At 36.9% G+C, this 25,513-nt stretch overlaps 1 protein-coding gene across 9 annotated transcripts in view; it reads right to left on the bottom strand.

The window, feature by feature from the left end:
• Positions 1-20,995, bottom strand: part of WNK3 (WNK lysine deficient protein kinase 3) — a 107,860-nt gene extending 86,865 nt beyond the window's left edge. The window contains exons 1-5 of one of the 9 annotated variants that reach the window (XR_015795640.1): positions 20,401-20,573; positions 19,655-19,715; positions 18,067-18,128; positions 16,956-17,075; positions 8,342-8,994 (exon numbers count right to left, since the gene is read on the bottom strand). Coding sequence is in view for 8 of the 9 variants with exons in the window: in XM_088137796.1 (XP_087993922.1) it covers positions 8,342-8,863 (522 nt within the window). In the remaining variant the exon portion in view is untranslated. The other 8 variants (XM_088137796.1, XM_088137795.1, XM_088137802.1 and 5 more) reach the window with 8 other exon arrangements.
• Between the last annotated feature and the right edge of the window lie 4,518 nt (positions 20,996-25,513).

Raw genomic sequence — 25,513 nt, 5'->3', positions numbered from 1 at the left:
ATGGCAGAAAATTTAGGCTTTTTTGGGGGGAGGATGGACAAGTAAATGATTATCTAGGTATGGAGTTATTGCATTCAGTCTGTTTATTATGGACAGATCATTACCTGATGCAATTTAGGTTTAGAAGTATTTCTAACCTCAACAGAGTGAAGGACCTATTAGAAAGTACTCCTATGGATGCTTTTGTTGAAGTCCTGGTCAATCTATTGATAAGACACTAGCAGTTCACGTTCACTGCCGATAGAGCCAGAAAGTCCTCTGGTTTTCCAGGGCTCAGGTCAATAAACTCTCAAGGATGACAGCAAGTGTAATTTCAGATACATCTAATCAAGCACAAGCTAAACCCTTTAAGTAAGGACTATAGTGTGGTTTTGACAGTGGCAAAAAAACTATCTTCTACCACTGTATCTATACAAAGTTGTCTATTTCTGTTCAATAGGCTTGTACAAGTGCAGAGTGCTGAAAGAGCACTAAACACAAGTGCAGAGTGCTGAAAGAGCACATTCTTCTCCTAAGAATGAGTCCAAGCATCTTTCAAAACTTGGAAGAATCAATTGTGTGTTTTATATATTCATGAGACTGTGCACATGTTTGTGTAACTCATCTTCCTTCATTATCTCATTCAATTCTCTTTGCAATTCATCTTGTTTACTTCTCTATATAGAATTAGAGGGTTAGAAGAGATCTCAGAGGAGAGGTCACTGCAAGATGTACTAGAATATCTCTGAGAGATGACCATCTACCCTCTGCCTGAAGATCCCCAGTGAAGGAAAACTTATCACTTCATGTGGCAGCCTGTTCCATTGGTTCACAGTTCATAACTCACTACGTTGTCCAGACATCTAGCCTGGACTTCCTTCCTGCTAGGTGGGCAGGACCTGAGCCCACTGGTTCAGGTCCTGCCCACCAGGGCAACAGAGAATAAGTCCATTCTCTTTCCATATGACAATCATTCAGATATCTGAAGAATACTATATTTCTCCTCAGATGTCTCTTTTGTAGGCTAAACATACTCTGATCCTTTAACCATCTTTGCAGAGCTTGGTTCCTAGAAACCTCACAATATTAGTAGCCCACTTCTGAATGTCTTCCAATTTGTTACTGTCCTTTCTGAATTGTGGTGCCCAGAATTAAATACTGTGGAGTCTAAAAGGGGCAGAGTAGAATGGACCAGTTACTTCTAGTAATCTGGATTCTCTGCTCTTGTTAATACATCCTAAGATAGCATTTGCCTTTTTAACAGCTGGAGCATATTGCTAGGGTTCATGTTTAACTTATACTTGACAAGGCCCACCAGATCTTTTTCATGTATACTAGTACCAAGCCAGGTCTTCCTCATTCTATACTTATATCTTTAATTTTTCCTACCCAGATGCAAAACTTCACTCTCTTCGTTAAATTCCATCCTATTCATTTCAGCCCACTGCTCAGGAGTGTCTAGACCTTCTTCAATCTTCTATCCTTTACAGTATTAGCCATCCTTTCTAACTTATTCATCACCTGATAAACATTCCTTCAATTCCCTCCCCCAAATTATTGATAAAAATAAACAGCACAGGAACCTGGACAGAGCCTGTGGCTTTCCAGCCCATCTAATAGTAGCATCATCTAGCCCAAATTTTACCATTTGATTAAGGAGAATGTCATGAGAAATTCTTTTGAAGGTTTTGCTATGGTCCAGAATGTCTCTCTATAGTGTTCTCCTTATCTACAGGTAGTCCTTGACTTACGACCACAATTGGGACCGGGATCTCCATTGCTAAGCAATGCGGTTAAGTGAGTTGCGCCCAATTTTACAACCTTTTGACTGCAGGGATGCTGCAATGGTTGTAAATGCGAGGATCAGTCGTAAGTCACTTTTTTCAGCACTGCTGTAGCTTCGAACAGTTGTTAAACAAATGAGCTATTAAGCTAGTAGCTTTATTAAAGATAAGATTAGTCTGGCATGATTGTTTGTGATAAATTCAGGCTGGCTCTTGGTAATTGTTGCATTCCTATCCAAGTGCTGACAAACATGCTGTTTAATAATCTGTTTGAGCACCCTGACCAGTACAGATATCAAGCTGACATGTATATAGTTTCCCAGGACATTCTCATTCCCCTTTTTTTAAGACAGGGATGTCATTTGCTGTCCTTCAGTCTTGCCAATTCTTTACACATTCTCAAAGACTGCTGAGACCAGTTGTCTAATCACCTCTGCTCATTCTTTCAGTATCCCTAGAATGTAATCCATCTGACCTTGGAGACTTGAATTTGTTTATACAGTATTTGCTAAATTCTCTCTTACCATATCCTTGTCTACCTTAGGCTGCAGTTCCTTCATTGTTCCGTGGCATAACAATGACCAGGCAAGGTTTCATCTCTCTTCCGAGAGAAGCTAGATGCAAAACAGAAGTTAAGAAGTTCTGCCTTTTACCATGACCCAATTCCAATTCAAGCACTTTCTTCTGTCAATTGACCTAACTTTCTTTGGCTTTCCTTTTGTTTCTAGCATACACAAATAACATTTTTGTTTTTGTTATCTCATGCAAATCTCAGCTCTTTCTAAGCTTTAGCGTTACGGACACAGTTCTTACATTTTCTGGAGATGACCTTGTATTTTTCCTTAATTATGTGCTCCTCCTTCCATGTCTTATACATGTCCCCTTTTCTCTTAAATATTTTAGAGACCTCTGTGTATATCCGTATTGATCTCTTTAGATGTCTCCCATTTTTCCTTCATTATAGGAATTGTTTGCAATTCATGATCCTGCCCAATTCCTACTACAATGCTGTGATTAGTAGCTGTTTTCCCACCTGTCAATGATGTTCAGAAATAGAGGGGGCAGCAAAACCAGAGGGCTTAACAACTTTCATTAGCATGCCCTGCGTACATGAAATAAGATACCATTCAATTGCAAGCCAAAATTTAGGCGATAAAAGGGACTGGCAGTGAGGACAGCAAATTTTATGCCAGTGTGGTTTTCTGCTGACTCAAGGATGGGTAGTTAGCACTTCCTGGTAGCAGTGAAAGACCCTCATTTAGGTAGGCATCTGTTTTATGAGAAATGTAATTTGATAATTTAATTATTTTAACTTATTATATCTGTCTGCTTTTACTATATGTTTTTTTCTTGGAAATCATTATTACATATTATTGTATTTTATTAATTTTAATCATTATTAACCATCTTGAGTGGTGCATAAGTACTAGAATGGTAATGGTAAGATATAAATTGTTATAAAAATAATAATGACAACATTTTGAAGTAGGGTAGAAAGTAAAAAATTGGAGGGAGCGAGGAAAGAAGCTCATGTGTAAAGAGCTCATTCTTTCCTCCATCTTCACTATAAATCTTCCCCCTAGTTTTATAGAAGCTTCACAGGATAGCAAATTTCATTGGGATTACAATATGGAAAGAAGAGTTAATGCCCTCTCTTCACACATGTGGTTTAAAAACCATTCTGCCCACCCTCTCTATTATATTTCTAACTGATTCAAGCAATTACAATTGCAATTTTGTACTCTGTAGCTTGCCTTTAGAAAGGGTCACAACTGAAGAGCATGAAAACATTAAGACTGTGCAGAACTTCAGATTCAGTCTCCAAAAGGTGTTTCAGAGCATGCTGGAGTGCAAACATAACACCTGTTTACAACAGCTTAAAGCAGGTGCACCTGTTTCTGGGATCTGTGCTCCCAATTGCCCTGAAGCACTTTCTTGGAGACTAAATCCAAGGTGCTGCATAACCCTAAAAACAAAAAAATAAATGTTCACTTATACTTATCTCATTGTCAGAGAGAACTTTGTTAACTGAATTTATAACAGGGCTCAAGTCCCAAACAAGTCCCAAACATGAGGTAGGGAACATTATCATACTGGGATAGTCACTGCACTTTCATCAACGTCTAGTCCAAAAGACAAAACTGCAAGACAGATAAAAGAATAATTCTCAACAAAACAAAGCAAGTTGTTAGGTACCATCTGTAACCCTTTTAAAAACATATTTGTTTTTAACTGTGTCAGCTGCCCAGAGTCACATATGTGAGATGGACAGCTATATAAATTGAATGTGTGTGTGTGTGTGTGTGTGTGTGTGTGTGAGAGAGAGAGAGAGAGAGAGAGATTGATTGATTGATTGATTGATTGAATTTCAATCCTCTTCTTTCATGGAAAAGCTCAAAATGTCCTACAAAGGGCTTCCCCACAGTATTCTACTGAAATCAAATCAATGCCACACTGCTTGACTTCAGCAGAACTGCTGCACCATATGCCTATTTCAGAACCACTACTTTCTGTTCTGAACAAGGAGCATTCATTTCATTGCCTTTCTCTTGCCTCTACTTTACCAATCTTTGTCTTGCTTTCTTCCTTCCTTGATTTGACAAGGGACTTATATATATAATATCTTTTAATCCTATCAATGAGTGATGTATGATCTGATTTATTTCCTCACCTACAGTGCACACAAAGAAATAACAATATGAAGTTTCTACAGTCAACTTTGATATGGATTTAAAATAGACTCTGAAGTACCACAGATAATATATTTAGACTAGAATGATCTCCCAGCCCAACAAACAAAACACTTGACAAAACAATATTCTGCAAATATGAGTTAACACTGTCTTCCACATATTTACAAATGGGGATCTTTTTTTTAAAGTAGTATTTCAAAATCTTACAGCATACCTCAAAAATGCAGTCCAGATCTCCTTATAATCTTGTATTCTATAAAATAATTTGAATGAGGAATGCAAAAATAGCTCAATTTTCATTCATTGCAGAAAGGTGGCCAGGTTTGGAATCTGCTACAACACCCCAAATTTAAAATATTCATATATTTTTAAAGAAAGGAGCCAAGTAACTCTGCAGACTAATGTTGCTTGCATTTGATTGTACAGCCTAGACATTGGTTGGCAAATTTCACTGATCTAAAAGTCCCCAGTGCATTTCCCACAGATACCAATGTGTCTGCAGACAAGTCCCTAGGTACATGACAACCTTCATGATCCAAGTATTTTCATTTTACAAAATTAAATGGGAAGCTAAGGAAGCTGCATAGCAAAATTCCAGGCTCAAACAATCTCTGTTTCCAAGGCCCTGCAAATAGCTGGAGGCATCCTTCAAAAATTAAAATATAAAAGGCTGCAGATCAGTGCTCTGTTTGAGAAAGTGCCCATCAACCCAGAAAGAAAAGACAGTAAGTTGACTTGGTATAAACTTTTCACACTTGGCAGTACTGTACAACCACTTTTTCAGAGTGCCCGTAACATTCCAAACGTGCCTCCCAGCTCCAAAAGATTGAAGATCCCATCACACAATCATATAGTTAAAAATACACAGACAAAAATACACCTGACATACTCACTTAAAATCAATTTCATTTCTTCCTAGAGGGCTTACTTCTAAAAAATTTTTAAAGTTGGTTTTAGTAACTAATATAAGTAACTAAAATTCTTAGCCAATATCATAATGGCTTATCACTGATAAGATCCTTCAAATAAGCAGCCTTGCTAAATAGCTTCTTTAGCATCTTAGTACAACTGCAGTAGAAAAGGATATTGATTACAGTGTTCAATCAATGAGCATTGTAACTGATAAAGTGACAGAGTATAAGTCTGAGGATTGTAAGTGATGAGGCAGCATAGTATAAGCTTTGATGTTTAGAAGTATTGCACGGAAAATTCGGACAAGCTTAGGCTGAATTAGCTGTGGAAGAGATTAAACCAGTTATGAAGCATACGGTAGTTATTCCACCACCCACTGATACGTATATGGGGAAAAACAAGTACTTTTTTTAAAAAATCATAATTGCTCAAGTCAATTTTCTATGCCAAAAACAAAAACAGAAATAAACCACAAGTAAAGCCTTAGCTTATCCTTCTCCTCTGAAAAAAAAATTCCCATACTTTTACCTTCTATCTGTTATACTGAAGTGTATTATTTCTCAAGCCTGACTCTTACGGAGATAGTAGGCAGTCCACCAAGATTGTCTATGCTAATTTGTAAAGAGGAGAATGAGATTTAAATGTAACCTTAAATTTAGTTAGTATTGCAAAACTGCTTTGGAGAAAGGTGTCAAAAATCTGCCTATAAGTTCATAAGAATCCCACTGCATTAAGCAACAGCATTTTCAACACTAGTATCTTCCAAATGTACTGGGACTACCACCCTCAACATTCCTAGTCAGCATGAACGTGCGTTGTCAGGAAAGGAATGACAGCGGCCAGTCAGTTGCTTCCAAGAAATTCTCACGCTGGTGAACCCAAGCACCTGATATTCAGAAAGCTTTGAACCTGTAGGTTTCTTTTAGGTATTACAGCTAACAGCAGACCTATCAAACATTAAAATGTCTAATCACCTTCTAATACTACACCATTCAAAAAAAATTCTGTCTCCCTCTTTATCACCCAGAACACTTTGCCAGCACAGATGGGGAGAGTAGCAAGGTGCAAAGAAAAACAGAATTTTTGTATCATTAACTACTATGAGTTCTTCTCATCCTTGCATCTTGCAACATTTCTTGTGCACACAATTTTTAAGGATGCAGCAACATTCTCTTTCCTTGCATCTAGTTCTCCTGCAAATCATAGGCATACCATCTGAAACAGAAAGAATGGAAGGCAAGCTGGAATGAATGTTTCAAATGCCCCTTTACAGCTATCCTTGTAGTGGAAATATAAACTCAAAAGAATCAGGAAATAGTGCAAAGCCTTAAAAAATAGAGGTATTTTTTCAAACAATAGCTTTTATTCATTATGCAAGGATTTCTTCAGTCCTCAGCTAACAGCTATGTTTCCATTTGCATGAACCCAACATTTAGTAGGCTGTTTACTAAGATGGCCACAGGGACAGATGGCTTGAAAAGGACTGAAGAGATACTAGGAAGGAAGCTTAGGTCCAAATAAGAATTCAGACAGAGGAGGACCAGCAGAGGGGAAAAGATTTATGGCAAAAAAAACCCCAAAACCCCATTGATGAAAACACTACATACATAAACTCATCCACTGTTGAGCGTTATTAACCCATTTCCTTGCATTCTCTCATGATTATGTGAAATATAAGATACTTCAGCTGTTCAGGTTGAGTTACATGTTTATGTAGGCCAGATTTATCTTTAACCATGTTCTGCTGCCTTAACCCTGACAACCAGCACCTAAACTTCATGTTTTCCCCCTTCTGTGGTTTAACACCTCACCGCTTTCTCTCTTCCTGAAGAGTGAAACTGTACTGTCTTTTGACAGAAATTGCCAATACAGTTTTAATGTGTAACCAGTTGTTCTTCCAAACGTCTTAAAGTGACTGACGATACCAAGCAGGACCCACTTCCAAATTTAAAATACTTATTGATTTTTAAGTTTCTTAACTGCAAGCAAATGTTAGTCTGACCTGTACTTAGGCTATCATTGGTGGAATGGAGACACCCAATTCCCAATCCTTCCTACTGTGGTTGCACTGGTAAAAGCACCAGCAAGATCAAAATATTATAGGAATATTTTCATTTTATGGCTATTCCTTAAGCCTATTTCTGTTGGCTAGAAGCCAGGAAGAGACTACCCACAAGCCATGGTTAGATTCTAAATAGCCACTCTATAATGGATTACCAACAAATCAGAAACCCACATTTGCCCATTATACTGCGCTATTAACAAACTTGAACTTACATGTTGCAAAGCCACGCTTAAGATATAATTTGGGAACTATACGTAAACCACATTTTTAAACAATTATTTCCTGTGTCTATTTATTTATTTTTTTAAAAAACTACATTCAACTAATTCAGTTGATTTGTGAACTGATGAGAAAGAAATATATTATCAAAGTTTATATGAAATAATTTCACATCAGGGGAGTTCCTAAAATGGAAAATGAATTCAGTGATTTGATGTTTTAAAATTGTTTTAAACTACAATAAACTCTAATCCCATAAATCACACAAAACTGTTCAAAATTTCCATGAGTACACGTAATTCATGTTTTAGTTGCTGTACAATTCAGCTAGGATTTTTGTTCTAATGGGGGGAGCAGGCATTGCTCAATTTGGAGGTTTTCCCAGTGTATGAAGTAAGAAGTATGAAATAGCTAACAGAAGTGGTTGAAAGACTGGGACTTTGCCTCCCAAATTACAAATTCTCTCTGCCCTTTAAGAATTTATTGAAATTGCCACCATTCTTTCTAAAAAGTAATCATTTTCTAATTATACAAAAACCTGGTAGATATTACATTAGGAGCCATGACATACCTTCTACAGTATGATCAAGGCAGCCATAAAGTTCTGGTAATCCACATACCTCTCAATGATTTGGTCAAATCAGATCATACAATTAGCTTGCAGAATGATGGAACTCATCCACACTAACCTGCAGTTCACACCAAGCAACTTCTACCCAGGTTTCTGTGTCCAGACCCTTGAAGACTGTTTTGAAAGCTCCTCTTCCCAACTCAATGTCAAATTTCAGAAATCTTCCACCTGGCGATGTAGCCACAGCCTTCATCTCTGCCTCCTCTTCTATCTCCTTCTTGGTCCTTTCCTTTGTGGCTTCCATAATCACCTTTGAGCTTTGCTCATTTCTGGCTTCCTGCTCGGCCACAAGTGTTCTGGCAGAAAGATGGACCATCCTCTGATCACCCAAAATAAACTGTTCTTGTTCATTCCTTGGAGTAAGTTCCAAGTCCTTTTCATCTTCCATTATCTCCACACTCTTTCGGAAAAACCTTTTTCTTTCTATAGTTGCCCCAGAGACACGTGTGCTAACACCCTCTTTGGTCCTGGCCTCCATGGTCAAAGTACCATCAACAGAAGGGTTCATACATTCCAAAGAAACTCCATCAGGTTTCTCCGATTCCTCTGTGCTGGCTGATTCACCAGAGTCTGTAGCCATGACACAGCAGAGCCTTGGCACTTAGATATGTGAAGTGTTTCCCTTCCTCTTCACTCCAGGCACATGATGAATAACTGCAATATTATCAGGACTTACTTCCTCTCAGATTATCATAAGATTCCCATAGCAACCTGTAACAAGAGGGAAGGGAGGGGGGGAAAGGTTCATTTTAAAAGGTGAAATATGAAGCAGGCACCAAAACTGCAGTGTTCAGTTAATTAGTCTGCCTTCTTTATCCCAGCAACATAAACCTAGCTTTTTGGTTTAAAGACTTTTTTTTTACCGTTGAGCCAGTTAAATTGAGTTATGTACAATATAGATCACATTAGATTATTGGCTTTAAGAGTTTAACATCACATGATGTTACTGTAAACAAATCCCTTGGCCATTTGACATATGGAGTTTGTTGACCTAAATATTTCCTCCCTTCCCAACTTCTTAAATTCAGCAATTGTAAATTAATTCACCCAACTGTCAAAGCTAATGAATGCTTAAGTTCTTACATACTTTGTTGTCTCCCACTTTATCTGTATTATATTGCATATTGTATGCTTAACAAGATACCCTCTTTTAGAGGGTATCTAAAAATGCTGTCAAGTTTGTAACCTTGTAATTTGCATTTTTCCTCCAAGCAAAAAATTTCCTATCACAGAAATAAAGGAAAATAAACATACACAAATGTGACACTGATTGTTTAAAGTCACACAACAATAAGGGATCAAGGTATAGTACTGCCTAACTAATGACTAAAAATCCTACCTATATTGCTTCTACCTATATTGCTTCAAAAAACCAGAAGTCATTTAGCAGCTTTTTTTTCAGAAACTACTCCCCTTGTGTCCTGTCCTGACCACAATTGCTCCTTATAAATTAAATGAAAGAGGCATTTTTATTATGTTCTGAATGTGCATTGTGGATGCTTAATAATTAAGTCCAGATAAACTGGTATTTCCTGCTAGTATGCTGATTACGAGGGAACACCGACCAAAGTACTTGGGATGTTTCATGCGGTTTTGAGGCTGAGGCGTATTTTTCAAAAGCAAGCTTTCAGATGTAAAAAAGAAAAATCCACTGCTCAATGGAAGTTCATTTAATCAGCCAGCCCTCTGTAACACATCTTCAAGCAAATGGAGTTAATGGAGTCTATTCAAATCTCTCTAGATATTTACTCTCATATGCCAAGTTTATTTACAAATGTTGAGAGCAACATGTTGCAGCAAATACATAACTACTTAAGCATCAATGCAATAAGCCAAAATCTTCTACTACACATTTTGTTAAATAATCAATTTACATATGTAAACTTTTCATAAAACAATCCAAATCCATGTTGCTGTGTCAAACTTTTAATATTATAGAAAAGCCTTGAGACATCAGTTTGAAAAAGAGCAAGGAAAAGAACAGAAATAAGAAAGCCAATATGCTGCAGTCCTTCAGCTGAAGTAGACATCCCTTGTGAATATGTTTTAGAATTCTATGTCTTCAAAATGAAGGTACAAAAGGAGTATGCAGAATCTGAGTGGGTTAAAAGAAAAAAAAACCACTAGCATCGTATATGTTGTAAAGGAGAATCAAGATGGATAAATTGTACTTTGTAATGAAAAAATAATTGAGATATCCTCTATTTAATACATCTAAAATTTATTCAATAAAGAGAATATTTATGACACAGTCATTCATTGAATCTAAAGCAACAAAAGATTTTTCACTGAGATGGTATTGTTTGCATGGCAAGCAAGCAAATTTACGTCTGTCTTTTCTTCTGTGAAAGAAACAAAAGCTTCTTCCACATAGTTGCCAGCTTCACCAACCCCACCAACTATTAGCAGCATTTTCACATTTCTGTGTTGCACTCAGCATATGTCCTCAGCTTTCTGTTCTTGAGCCAGTACTCCTCCAGCTAGCCAATGGGGAACCACTAAAAATAGCAAAACACTCCATCCCTATTCTTGTTCTCCCTTGCTACATTTCATTTTATGGCAAGAAACAAACAAACAAACAATCCCCCATCCCAAACCCAGCAGCCACTCCTCCGAATGGTCAGAAACCAACAGCGACAAAGCATCATAATATCTATACTCTGGGAAGCAAAGAAAAATCCCAGGAGCCAGGAAGCAAAATGAGATGGGGAACTGCCCACCCTACAGCTACAGAGAAAATGCTATACAACCATCCTTCAGCTGTGGGAACTGAGCCAATTAACTTCTGAATTGGTTCTGTGTACAAAGCCTGTTAGAAACCCCACAGCATTATGGAAACACACATGGGAAAGTGCCAATCCCAGTTTTGTGCCACTCTTGCACATGAAAGGGGTCAGAATTAATTTGACAGAATTAGTCTGTCCCATTTCCATCCTCAGCCTTGTGTACTCCAACAGGGAGAGTTGTGACAATTTGGGGAAATATGTAGGATATAATGGAGGGGTTACAGATAGAAGGGAGAACTGGTAGAAATATCCTTTAATGTGAATAGAATAATGTGATAGTGATCATTAAATGCAGAACAAAATAAAGTCACTAAATTAGAAAATCATATAATATATTGGACAGCGATTATTGTTTGATATGAATGATTTAAGGTAGGAATCTATAAAACTCACCAATTTGAGAATCTAGAATGTTCCATTTTCCCTCCAAACCACACCATTACATCAATAAACAACCAATTCAAAGGTAGAGAATGAACACGTTTTCACTCTAGAATTTTAAGTCTGAGGTAGCAGCATCTTTCCAGCAAAGCAATCTTTTTAGCTACAATATTTATTTATTTATTTATTTGTTTGTTTGTTCGTTCGTTCATTCATTCATCAAATTTATATAGCCACCCATCTCACACAAGGTGACTCTTTGCTTGATGCATCATTACTAAGTTATATACTTAGATTGGAAGATAGCCAACTCAATTCCAGTTTTCAAAAGGAGATCTAGAAAATTAAGATGTGTAAATCTATTTCCTTTCTAGGTAAACAGATAAAACATTACTGAAGAGAAAATTATTAAATCATAGAAGAACATACCTTATTTAGAAAAAGCAGCATAGTTTCTGCAAAAGTTTTCCTCTACCAAAGTTTGGAATTCGTTTTGCTAACATGAAGAGACAACTAAACTACCAAGCATTGCTTGGACTTTCAAAATGTATCTATGTAAATGAGAGCCAGTTTGGTGTAGTGGTTAAAGCACCAGGCGAAAAACTGAGAGACCATGAGTTCAAGTCCTGCCTTAGGCACAAAGCCAGCTGGGTGACCTTGATCCAGTCAGTCTAGCTTAGCTCTATGAAGCAGGCAAGGACAAACCACCTCCTTTTTTTAAATATAATTTTTATTGTATTTTTACATAAATAAAAGATAAACATGAAAATATATTTTAAAAAGTTAGAAAGAAGAAAAAAGATAAAAGAAAAAGTACAAAAAGCAATACAAGTAGAAAAAGAAAAAAACAAAAAGATAATTAAAGAAGTGACTTCCAATCTTCTTTGCAGCAGTTACAAAGTGATTATCCCTCCTCCCTCTTTAAGATTACATTACAAAGATTCCTTCTATCCCATTTTCACCCTGTTTTTCAATCAGCAAATCCAGAAATCACCATTGCACTTTTTTCCATTTTCAGCAAACCACTTCTGAAAAACCTTGCCAAGAAATCTGCAGGGACTAGTCCAGGCAGTTGCTAGGAGTCAACACTGACTTGAAGGCATAAAAAAATAAAAATAAAATAAAATAAACATATTAAACCATAAACTAACCACATAACAGCTAGTTAAAATGTGGTTGGCAAACTGATGATATCATGTGTTCTGTAATCTCATTCCCTTGTGAATATCAAACACTATTTTTGAGATATAAGACAAAAGAAAATGATATCAAAGGAGCCTGTGAAATTCTATCAATGCTTACCTTACCTAGCTCTGCCACCTTTACACACTAAAAGATTAAAATAAATTAGCAACTGAAGCATGCTAAGAAAATTAATTTTAACAACTCGCCCACTCTGTAACAAAATATTATTAATAGCCTAGTCCAGCACCAAAGAAAAAAGAAAAAAAAAAAAAGGAAAAATGTGAATTCACAGGTGCAGCTCTTTTGTTAAGGCTACTTGAAAAAATGGAATCAAGAGCATATGCTAACAGGTGCAAACATACAACATATGATCAACAAAGTATGCTGATGATACTCAGCTGTATATCTCAGCCCATGGTGAGTTAAGTGATGCCGTGACCTCCCTCTCGCAGTGCTTGGAGGCTGTTAAGGTCTGGATGGGGAGCAACGGGTGGAAACTGAACCCTAGCAAGACCGAATGGCTCTGGGTTTGGGGTTCTCTGGCCCATGGAGAATTGGCATCTTTGGTCTTGGATGGGATTGCACTGCCCTAGATGGACCCAGTGCGTAATCTGGGGGTTCTCCTGGACTCATGACCTCTGCTCAAGAAGCAAGTGGCAGTCGTGGCCAGGAGGACCTTTGCACAGCTGCAGGTTGTGCGCCAGTTACGCCCTTTCCTGGACCAACAGGCCCTGCTCACAGTCCCCCACACCTTAGTCACCTCCTGCCTTGACTATTGCAATGCTCTCTACATGGGGTTGCCTTTGAAAAGTATCCGGAAGCTTCAGTTGGTTCAGAATGTAGCAGCCCACATAGTTTTGTGCAAGCCTGGATTTGCACATGTCACCTCTCTTGGGGGAGCTGCATTGGCTGCCAATTTGCTTCCAGGTCCAATTCAAGGTGCTGGTTATCACTTTTAGAGCCCTACATGGCTTGGGGCCAGGTTATTTGAAGGACCACTTTTTCCCAGTTTCATCTGCCCGACCCACCAGATCGGGGAGGCAGGGTATGTTACGGATCCCCTCTATTAAGGAAGTCCATCTAGTGGGATCAAGAAGAAGGCCCTTCTTCGTGGTGGCTTCCTCCCTGTGGAACATCATCACCACAGAGATAAGACTGGCTCCCACCTTGATGCTCTTCCACAAGGTCCTGAACACATGGTTGTGCTAGTGGGCCTGGGGATCCCAGGTTGATACAGAGCCTATCAAGTTGTTTGAATGTATTGTCGCTGGGGGGGTGAGGGGGCGGAGTGGGTTTTGTGTTTGGATTTTTATTCTTGTAAGCCGCCTGGAGTCACCATGAGTGAGTTGGGCAGCCATATGAATTGTTTAAATAAATAAATAAATTCACCTTTGAGGTGAATAGGCCAGCTGAGCCTATGACATTCCCATGTTGACTTCTAAAAGCAAAGTAGCTCCTACTTGTATAAACAACCATTAGGGTTTTTTTTAATTAACCTAATACTTTGTTTGCATATTATATTGTTCAATAAAAACATATATAAAGCTTTAAAATGTTGGAAGCTATTTACTTATTTTGAGTTATTGTTTTTAATAAATCCAAACCTAGAGATTCTAGTTATTTATTTAACAATTCACAATACAGTATTTAAGGAAACTAGCCAAACTGAAACAACATAAAATATAAACAATACTAAGGGAAGTGCACTAGCACTTTATAAGAAATAAAATGAAAGGCAAAAAATACAATCTGGGAAGAAAAAGAAATATGTAAAGAAACTAGGAGGAATAACTGTATTTAAGCTTGAACAGTTCAAAGGTTATAACGGACAGCAATTTAAATGTTTATCAATAGTAGACAATAATTGTGTTCACACAAAACACTGATTAACAAACTGGCCAACAGTTAATACTAGGTTGTGCAAATCCAACATATGTGATTAATTTATGCTTCATGAACCAAAACATGGATTAAATAAACTATGGTTAATACTGGGTAGGTCTGTTGTGTGAAAATATAATTTCAAATATTAAACCAAGAGTGGGCAACCAATGTCGCACAGAACATGTGGCCTTCACAGTACCCTGAGACTACACTGCCAACATTTGGTGGCAAATGGTCTCATTTCAGTTGTACATTTTCCCCAAATTTCTGAAAAAAAGTAAAAATTGCACGACTAAAATTCAGCTACTTTCCTGATAAATTTCATTACCATCATTTCTGCCTGTTTTCACAGTTTTCCAAGTCTTCATGTTAGGCATAGGACTACGGTAGTTTACTTCCCAGAGGCCTTCTGCTTCTCTTCCTATCATTAACACTTCAAAATCAGATCAGGAAGTTGATGTAGACTGTGCCTCTTAAAAAGTTCCCTACTCTTAGATAAAACCAAAACCAATTATTTATGATCACATGATGTCCAATTATCAATAAAGAATTATTGAATCAATCCAACAATTATTTTGTGGACAGACTCAATGAAGAAGATAATTATTTCTGTTCCTGATCTTTTTATTATTTCTTTTCTTCCCCCCCCATACAACACTGATATACGTGTGTGTGTGTGTGTGTGTGTGCATGCATACGTGCGCTTTTGAGTCAGTGTTGACTCCTGGTGACAGCTGGACAAATCCCTGCAGTTTTCTTGGCAAGACTGTAGAAATGGTTTGCCATTGCATCCTTTCTAGGGCTGAGAGTGACTGGCCCAAGGTCACCCAGCGGGCTTCATGCCTAAGGCAGGACTAGAACACATGGTCTTCCAGCTTAACCACTATACCAAATTGACTCTCATTTATATATATAGGTAATCCCCAGGTTAAGAATGCCCAGGTTACACAGTACTACTTATACAATATTATAGAATAATACTGTTCTGGCTTACATACAAATTCAACTTAAGGACAGACCTTGGGAACAGAATTCGTTCTTAAACTGGGGACTACCCTTTGTATATGTATGTGTATGTGTGTATATACATACACACACACACACATTTTATATAAAGGTTTAATAACTTGTCTCACAATATTCCAGATAACTGATCTGCAAAAACTTATGCAATAAATTAGTCTAATTTAGTCAGTCTAAAGTCCATAATACTATTTGGTATATTATCCTGCTGTTGTAGAATTTTCTGCTAAACATTCTTCAAGTTCCCTTACAATCCTGTGTCTGTTTACATAAGTACCCATGGTTAAGTGAAGCATGGTTTATTCCATTAACCCAATTTCCTGGGTTAATATGATATACTGAACCATAAGCTAAACACATGGACTGGGTTTACACAACATGCTACAATAAATTATGGATGGCTTTAAGAGTCTCTTGAGATAAATGAAATTCAAATGAATGCTATTTCCTTACAAAGCTATTTAATGCAAGATAACCTTTCTTAAACCTGAAAATATTTTTGAATTATAACGTGATTTATGTTAAGCCTTACTTTTAAAAAATACCAAACAAAAGAGTAGGGAGAACAGGTTCCTTCTTTCCAACATACCTTTTTTTCCTTATCACTATACTTTAAACAATCAAATATTTAAAACAAAGGTGAGGAATTGGTAGACTTCCAGCTCATATATTTTATCTCCCTGATTTAACACTAGAATAATTAGAATTAAATATAAAATTAAGAAGAACTATAATCTGAATAACATATATAAATATTTCGGAGCATTGCCTCAAGTTATCCTTGGCATAAAACTGCATGTCAGAGGGAGTATTGCAACAGAAATATCTGTTCACAAGTAACTGCCATGCTTAAAGGGATAGGCATTTGTTAGTCAAGAAAATTTAATTTTGAGAACTAAACTAAACAGCTATATGATAATACAGTATGTGATCAACACAGCCTGAATCATACATGAATCTTCCACCTCCATTCATCAGATCATAATCATAATCATAATAATCATAATAGGGCCAATCTTCCACCTCCATTCATCAGATCATAATAATAATAATAATCATCACCATCATAATAATCATAATAGGGCCAACCAAAATAATGTTGGGGTCCAGGCAATCTCAGCTAATGGCTGTTAGCTAAACAGCTATTAGCTGAGATTGTCTGGACCTCAACATTATTTTGGTTAGCCCTATTATTATTTAACTCATACAAATTATGTTTAATAAAATGTGTAATCATAATTTTCAATTTAAATACTGCACTTTCTATTGCTACATTCATTATCATTCTGGATTATAATTCCAGTTAATATTGACAAGACTACAATTGTTGGTTGTTCCTAGAACTTTTGATTGTTCTGGAAAACAATATACTATTCATACATGTACTTTTAAAAAGTTTCTCTTCTACCGTACCTTAAAGAAATCCCTGATGGGAAGACAGCAGTCCCTGCTTGATCAATAATTATTCAATATTCCATAGTTGAGGCTGAATTAGTTTCCAATTTGTATTCATAGGTGGAAGAAGCAGTAGCTCTACAAGCAAATAAAGAACTTCATTAACAAATAGTACATCTAAACTGCACTAATCTAAAAATACCTGGCTCAAAACCTTTAGATAACATTCCATGAATAACCATAAACCATGAATACTTTTAGTTAACAGCTCTATTTCTGGCTAAGTCAAAAAGTAACTGGACCTTAAGCCACTTCTACATTTTAAATAAAAAGTTCAACATGAAATAAGTTGCTGTAGTGAACTAAAGCTGCTTGTTTTAAATCAAGAAATTTCTAGTTCAAATCCAGGCTGTGCCACTAATTTGCTACTTGGCTATTTATAAGCCACGTTCTCTCAACTTCAGTCCTTCTTCATCTTTAATATTAGATTAATGTATATTACTTACTGTGATATTTATTACTGTGATAAACACATACATTTGTGTGTTCAGGAAATGTCATATAAATGCCAAATATTATTTTCGGACAGAATAAATATGGTATCAAACTGATGGAGATATTTTAAATTTCTCATTTATTTCTGAGATCACTTTATTTTATAAAACATCAAATATTTTAATCAGTACACTTTCTCTACAAAACAAGAAAGCCCAAAGTTTCCAAATGTTCATTCTTAAAGAGAGGATTGAGAAACATGGACAGTGCAAGAGCTCAGGCAGAAATGGTGACTTTTACCATCTGCCTTAATATAAAGTCCTTAACAAAATTACACTTCAGAAATATCAGAGCATATCTTACCCTCATAGATCGCTTGGCAGAATGCTATCCTTTTTTTATGCCTACCTGTGCATAAGATTGGTTAAAAATTTATCAACAAAATGGGTGGGGTGGGACTATGTAAGTGTAGGGCAGATGGGTTGTTAGGCATTGTAATGTTGACTTCACTTACATATTTAAACATATTTAAATAGTAGAGAACTCATATAACCCAAAAGCCACCTGAAAGAAACAAACGCCTCATTCCACCTTCTTTATTTAATAGCCATATTAAAAATCTGCTCATACTTACTTAGGGCCCAAAGTTATTTACATCAAAAGAAAAGGGTAGATGCAAGATAGGTAGGGAAGCATCTATAGAACAGAAAAAGGCAGTAAGTAAAACTGAAATAATTTTGATTATCTGAAAATGAAAATCAGGAATGAATTTTAATTCCTGTTCTATACTCCTTGATATAACCAGGAATTGACTACAATTCCTGAGAGGTGTCCAATTCTCATTTTGAAAAAGGTATAGTTTGTTTTCACATGGGATACTTATCCATGGTTAAATGATCCATGGTTTACTAAATTAATGTTCTGGATTCATATAACATATTCAAGCATCAACTAACTACACAGGCTGCATTCACACAGCATGCTAGACTAAATGGTTGATTAGTTGATAGTTCACTATGCCACAGAGTTGGAGTATTATTTAGATGGGGTATAAATTTAAATACAGAAATACTGGATTCATGCAACAATACACTGCACATAAGTTTTAGAAATAATTAAAGCTACAGCCCAATACAGGTGATAAACCATATTATATAGACCTCTGTTAACTACAGAACTCAGGTTTTTGTGGACATTCTCATTTGCTACTAATTCTTAGAATTACATAACACAGTTAGATATGATGATTAATACCAAAAGATGCACAGCTCTGCTGTTTAATATTATTCAGTAAAGGACCTTGTCTCCTTAAGGAATCTTGGCCTTTGGCCAACAGCAGCATTTGGGTTCAGCTACAAGTCAAAATTTTCTGCTCTGTTGCCAATGGAGGCACACACACACACAACAGCTGACTTTAAAAAGATACTGGAACTCTTGATGAGTTTTATTTAACTCATGTATTTCAACAGCAGCCTAAAAATAATCATAATGATTCTGCTTCCAGTTTCTGTTCTATGCAGTCCTGCATTATACATGCCTTCCTATTTACAAAGTAACAGAGAAGCTGTTAATGGCTGGAGGGGATAAATTTCCTCTGCATGGCTGGCATAAATCAATCATATTATTTTGAAACATAGAATACCACTAGAACTTCACATAATGATACTAACATCAACTATGACACTGCATCACATTTTACCCATCATGTTTAAGTTCTGCTATTAAGAAACAATTGTTTTCATTCCTTTTCTAAGGGACACCACAGCCACCCCTACTGGTGAATTCAAACTCTGCCAGACATTCTTCCATACTGCTAAAGGTACCAGAGTTTTCTGAATGCCTGATCTGTGCGTTGTACCTTTCTAAAGCAAAAATACAAGTAGCCAGATTTCTCTACCATAGGGCAACTGACCCAGATACCAACATCTACAGCTGAGCTCACAAATTATTTCATTAGCAGCAACAGAAACATTCTGGAATGTGATATATGCAGGATATATTTAAATTCCCTTTGTGCAATCTCAAGGCATACTCCAAAACTAAGAAATGTGTATCAGTCTGATTGAACCTTTTTATCTTAAATTATCCACTATATTTGCCCGCAGCCCAAATTTTTATCAAAATATCAGGGTCACAATACAAATTACAGATACGATAAACAATTACATGGAATAGTTCTAAATAAAATTTTAAAATGCTACAAAGTCAAATTAACTACGTACTTCATTTTGGAGATCAGCCACAGAAAGATCCCCAGATGGAAGTGAACATATCCTCTATTTGCTAAAATTAAAAATTAAAAACTGAATGAACTAAAAAGCATACTCTTACTCATGTTTACTTAATGATAAGCCTCACTGGGTTCAGTAGAGCTTATTTCCTAGTAACTATTTTAGTACTTCAGGCATAGTTACTTTAAAGTAAATATCCTTTAAATACATATCTTTCTCTCTGTGGGAAAAGAACCCCACTGATGAATCTAGTCTGCAAAATTCCTAGGGGTGGAGGAAATACACAGCCACACACAGTTTGCAGCATGGGGTTAAAAACACATCAGGGCAGGATATGTGCAATCAATATCAGAAATCATAAACAAAGGTAGAAAGAAAAACAAAAGGTGGTAAATATGGAAAATGTAGAGCAAAGGTACAAATAATTTAAAGAAAAGGGAAGTTTTCTTCTCTTCTGTCTTGTCTATTCAAATCTCTACACAGCTTTACACACAAATACATTTCCTTCATGCACAGTACAGTAAATAAAACAGTAGCTTTTTCTGTCTCCCTATCTCATCATCTCTGAACACATGATTCACCCTACAAAGAAATTCCATCCACCCTGACCCACACACACCTGTCTTCCCAACACCAAATACCACTCATAGTTGAAATCCTAGAGCTTTTTGTCCATCCCAATTCCCCAACTAACCCCCCCGCCCCAAATCTTGTTAATATCTGAAATCTACACATACTTCCTAAGAGCTAAGTCCAATTGATCTTATGGAAATTAATGTCCAAAGTACTGATACTTAAGATTATAATACAAATCCCTGGCTGAATCCATTTTCTACTCCAGCAACCAGCATTCTAAGCAGCGTTCAGCATGGCAATCCATCCAGACATACTGTAATCACATGCACAAAAGCCGCCCAGGCACCCCTCCTCCTCTTCTTCTTCCGCTCTCTTATTACTACCCACCCCCTTTCAGGGGGGGAAATATTTACACCTCCCCTTCTTACCCAATTGTATAAGGTTTGGGTCAACGCCAAGGGGGATGCATCTCTCCATCTCTGTGGACTCCTCTCAAACAAACCCCATGGACGCGGCAAAGAGGAGCTGGAGGATGCTCACTGCATTCAAGGGAGAAAAGACCCCCACCTTCTTACAAGAAAGAACTTCCGGGTAATGGTGAACCTTGTTTAATAAGCAGGTGAAGAACAATCCTCTCCCTTCCACCTCTATTCTGGGCTGTACTATTCTAAGGAATCCCCCCCACACACACACACAAACACACAAATGCTCACAGAACAGGGGGAGGGGAAGATGGAAGCAGAACAAGCCCTCTTGCAAAGCTTGAAATAGGAACAAAGTCTCAATGAAGCAAACTACTGGGATAAACCATCTAATCTCTATTAGAGAGGGAGAGGGAGAGATATTATCACCCGGATGTCAAAGAAATATGTTATTTCCGATGTTCCACAGTGGTTATGACGACAGTGTAGTAGGTCATTTGTGCAGACATATCTAATTAATGTAGTCTGATTAAAGATTTACTAATACTGTAGAGATATCCTGACTACCACAAGTTCAGCAAAAATGTGTACATACATTTATAAACACAGCCTTAAATTCTAACATCTCTATATAAAAAGAGTATAGCAATTACAGTATATAAGTTTATCCAGGGACAAAACATATTTGCACCTTATAAAATTTGGGAACAGAATCTTCCAGAGAACTCTGGAATGTTCCATTTTCCCTCCAGACCCTGCCATTACATCAATAAACCACCAATTCAAAGGTAGGGAGTGAACAAATGTTTTCACTCTAGGATTTTAAATCTGAAGTAGCAGCATCTTTCCAGCAAAGCAATCTTTTGGCTAAAATCTTTGCTTGATAATCATTAAGTTATGTACTTAGATTGGAAGATAGCTAACTCAACCTCAGTTGAGATTAATTTTCAGATCTAGAAAATTAAGATTTGTAAATCTATTTCCTTTCTAGGTAAACAGATAAAACATTATTGAAGAGAAAATTATTAAATCATACAATGCATTGGTAGTGCTAGGAACTATCTCAAAGCACCTCCAAGAATAAAGGTACATATGCTTCTATAAGAATTCTAAGGCTTCAGCTCCTAGTTAAGTATTGATCGTGTGCCATCAAGTCATTTTCGACTCCTTTTTTTTATATCTATGTTTTATTTTTTTATATCTTTTTTATATCTTTTTTTATATTTTATTTAATACTAGTTAAGTATACCCTTGAGCAATTAAACAAATGCCAGCGCAAATTATTTTTTAAATTATTTTTAATACAAGGACTTATAAAACTGATGACTCTCGGTCCTTTTCATGAGATGGAAAAGTTATAGAGATTATGCCTATTATAACTCTATTTCTGAAAATCAATGAAATAAATATATTTTCTTTTTCAAAACTCTTGTTCTGTAAATAAGATATTAAAATACTTCAGACTGAGAAATCAGAGTTTAAAACTGTGTATAATAGAAAATCTGCAGGGCAGGCAAGGGAGTTATGGTACAACAGACCACTTATTTTGATATAGTTTTACATCAGGAGTATAAAAATGACAATCCTATCTTCAGTCTGCAATAAAATCTACATGGCTCCTTTGCATACTACACTAAGACATAATTCATGATTTATAAGCTACAATGGCTATGTTCACCCACTTTTGCCAAAAAAACCCAAACCACATTCTGGCTTAACATGATTAACTTCATCTCACAGTACACTACAACAAAATGAAATTTATTTGGCATGGCTTGCCATAGAAGTTTCTTAACCATGGTTTATGGTTTGGCATGTTTTGTACAACCCATATGTATACTAGGCTTAACATGCCCTTGAACAGTCCTTAAACACTGCCCAGAAACCATTGCAACACCAAAGAAATAATTGGGATTAAGTAGAAAATTACTACATAATCAATTGAAAAAGGATATGTAGAGTCAGATTGTGGAGTACTACCTATTGCAGAGTTGGGCAGGAGATACTTATGACTTCTAGCTCTCTGGAGAAGGCTCTAATGTGGGAAAAGGTGGAAGGAAAGAGGAGGACAACTAGGAGGAGTCCTGCTTTGAAGATTCAACAGCAGAGAGCTAAACTTTGCAGGTCAGACAAACTGGCCAAAAAGCAGGCCAGCAGGAGAGTAGACTCTAATGAGCAATGTGCCTCAGCTGTGCATATCAGTGGGGGCTCAGCTTGGTGTATTTAGTGGCCTCAGTCCCTGAGAGAAAAAATTGAGAACAACTTTTCAAGTCTCAGTGCTGTCATCTTTACTGTGCTGTCCTTAGAACTCTGGATCCCAGTTCACTGTCTCTTGTCTTTTTCCTTGGATTCATCACTTGTTTATTGGATTCCTGGTTTTGATTTGTACCAAGCCTATAACTACATTTGCAGCTGCCATCTTAAGATACTGGTAAAAAGGATTGTTTTCCTCTAAAACTGTGTTTGTTGATCAAATTTATATAGCCGCCTATCTTACTGAAGATCAGCTCCAGCAGGAAGCAAAAGGTGCATCTTAGAAAGACAATGGTAACACAGTACAACTTTCAACCTGTTCTGCCTGAGTTTTGGCCATCACTGGACTGGGGCAGGCATCCAACTTGCTGTCTTGTTGGAGGTGGGTGGCTAACCAATTTAAATAAATAAGTAGCACAGAAAAGCATAGATGCATTTCAGCATCTGAAAATCTATTCCAAGGCTTTCATTGCTACTCTATAAAGTGCTAGTCTGTGGAGTATTTCTTGATTGCTGGCTCCTTTATTGTTGGTAATTAATCCAAAAAGACATAAGCTATCCACACTTCAATATCTTCATGATCAGTTCTAAAGCTAGTTGCTCTATATATTATTAGTTTGGTGTTAGTCCCATTTTTTCTTTACTGTGCTCCTTGATTTCATTACTAGAACTTGCAAATCATTTGGATTTTAGCTATCAGATTAATGTCACCAGTATACCACTTATTCATGTTTCTTCTTCCACTTTTAAAACCATGCTCATCTTCTTCTAATCCAGCTTCTTTCAATATATATTTCACATACAGGTAGAATAAAAAAGGGGAGCATATACAGCCTTCTTTCACACCTTTGCCAACCCAGGGCCAGTCTGTTTAGCCATGTTTCATCCATATTGTGGCTTCCTGACCTGTGTATAGGTTTCATATGAGGACAATCAGATGTTCTGGGATTCTCATCTTCCTAAGCACATTCCATAGTTTGACTCATTTTTGGTATTCTTTCTCAACTATCCAACATGCAGCAGCAATTGTTTCTTGTTCCTTGGCCTTTTCTACAACCAACTTGAACATCTGTCATTTCCCTTTCCATGAGGGACTCTAATCTGTGGTTAGATTAGATCTAAGCATTATTTTGCCAGCATGTTAAATTAAGGATATTGTATGATAGTTTGCGCATTCTGTTAAGCCTCCTTTCTTTCGGATTGGTATGTAGATTGACCTCTTCCAATCTACTGGCCACTTGTTGTTCTCTAGATTTGCTGGCACAGTTTGATTAGAATTTTTACAGATTCTTCTTCTTGCTATATTTCTGTAGATATTCCATCAATTTCCACAGCCTTCTGACTTGATAATGACCAGAGTGCTGACCTGAAATGTAATACTAGAGGTTTTTGTAAATAGAGAATATCCTCTAAGGCAGTGTTTCTCAACCTTGTCAACTTTAAGATGTGTGGACTTCAACTCCCAGAATTCCCCAGCCAGCCTGGCTGGCTGGGGAATTCTGGGAGTTGAAGTCCACACATCTTAAAGTTGACAAGGTTGAGAAACACTGCTCTAAGGCATCTTGGATATTGACATCTCTACTGTACAGAATTTCTGTACACACTTCCATCTTTGTTTGATCTTCTTGGAATCAGTATCTGACCACTAGCATCCTCTAGGATACCTTCTAAGTTCAGAGATCTTTTGGAAGACTTTCCTTGTTTCTCCATATCTTTTTCCATGTTCATTGTCTTTACAGATGTCATTGTAAAGCTGCTTCTTGCCTCTTCTAAAAGTTCCCTGAAATTCTTTGTTAAGTTCCTTTCTGAGATCTTTGTCTTTTTTGGTTTTGGCTCCTCTTCTCTTTTTTGCATTTGCTATCATTCATTCTGACATCCAGTTTGTTTTTTTTCTGTTTCTTGGTCTTTGGCAGTCTTTTTCCACATTTGTTCTTAACAACTTTGATTTCATTTCACAGTTTCTCTGGTTCTTTATCAACAAGGTTCAGGACTTCAAAGTAATCTTCTCCTTGAAAATGGTACCATTATTATTGTTGTTGTTGTTGTTGGTCACATAGCCAGCCAAATGTTTAGGCTGGATTTGGCATTTTTATCCACCTACTGAGTCTTTCTCAAGGATCTGGGATAGGCAGACGTTGTTGTCTGATGGTGTTAAAGGTATCGTCGCAGGATATAAGGTGTTCCAAGTAAAGCTGCCTTTTGCAATTGACTGATGGTGATTCTGTCAATGCCGATGGTGTTCAAGTGGTGCCCCAGATGTTTTGGGATTGCACCTAAGGTGCCTATAACTGTTGGTACTATCTTTGCTTTCTTTTGCCATCGTCATTCTACTTCTATTTGCAGGTCTTTATATTTTGTGATTTTCTCCAGTTCTTCCTCTTCTATTCTGCTGTCTCCAGGTATTGCAATGTCCAGTATCCAGACTTTTTTGTCTTTCTTATCAACAATTGTCTGGGGTGTTGTGTGGCAGGTGCTTGTCTGTTTGAATTCTAAAGTCCCAGAGCACTTTAGCATCTTCATTTTCTACTACTTTGTCTGTTTTGTGGTCCCACCAGTTCTTGCTTGCAGGCAAATGGTATTTCTTGCAGATATTCCAATG

This window comes from Python bivittatus, unplaced genomic scaffold, assembly GCF_059951505.1.
Source record: "Python bivittatus isolate LINGU-HERP-01145 unplaced genomic scaffold, Pbiv_v1 ctg000220_np1212, whole genome shotgun sequence".
NCBI classification, from domain to species: Eukaryota; Metazoa; Chordata; class Lepidosauria; order Squamata; family Pythonidae; genus Python; species Python bivittatus.
This window is presented reverse-complemented; position numbering and strand designations above follow the sequence as displayed.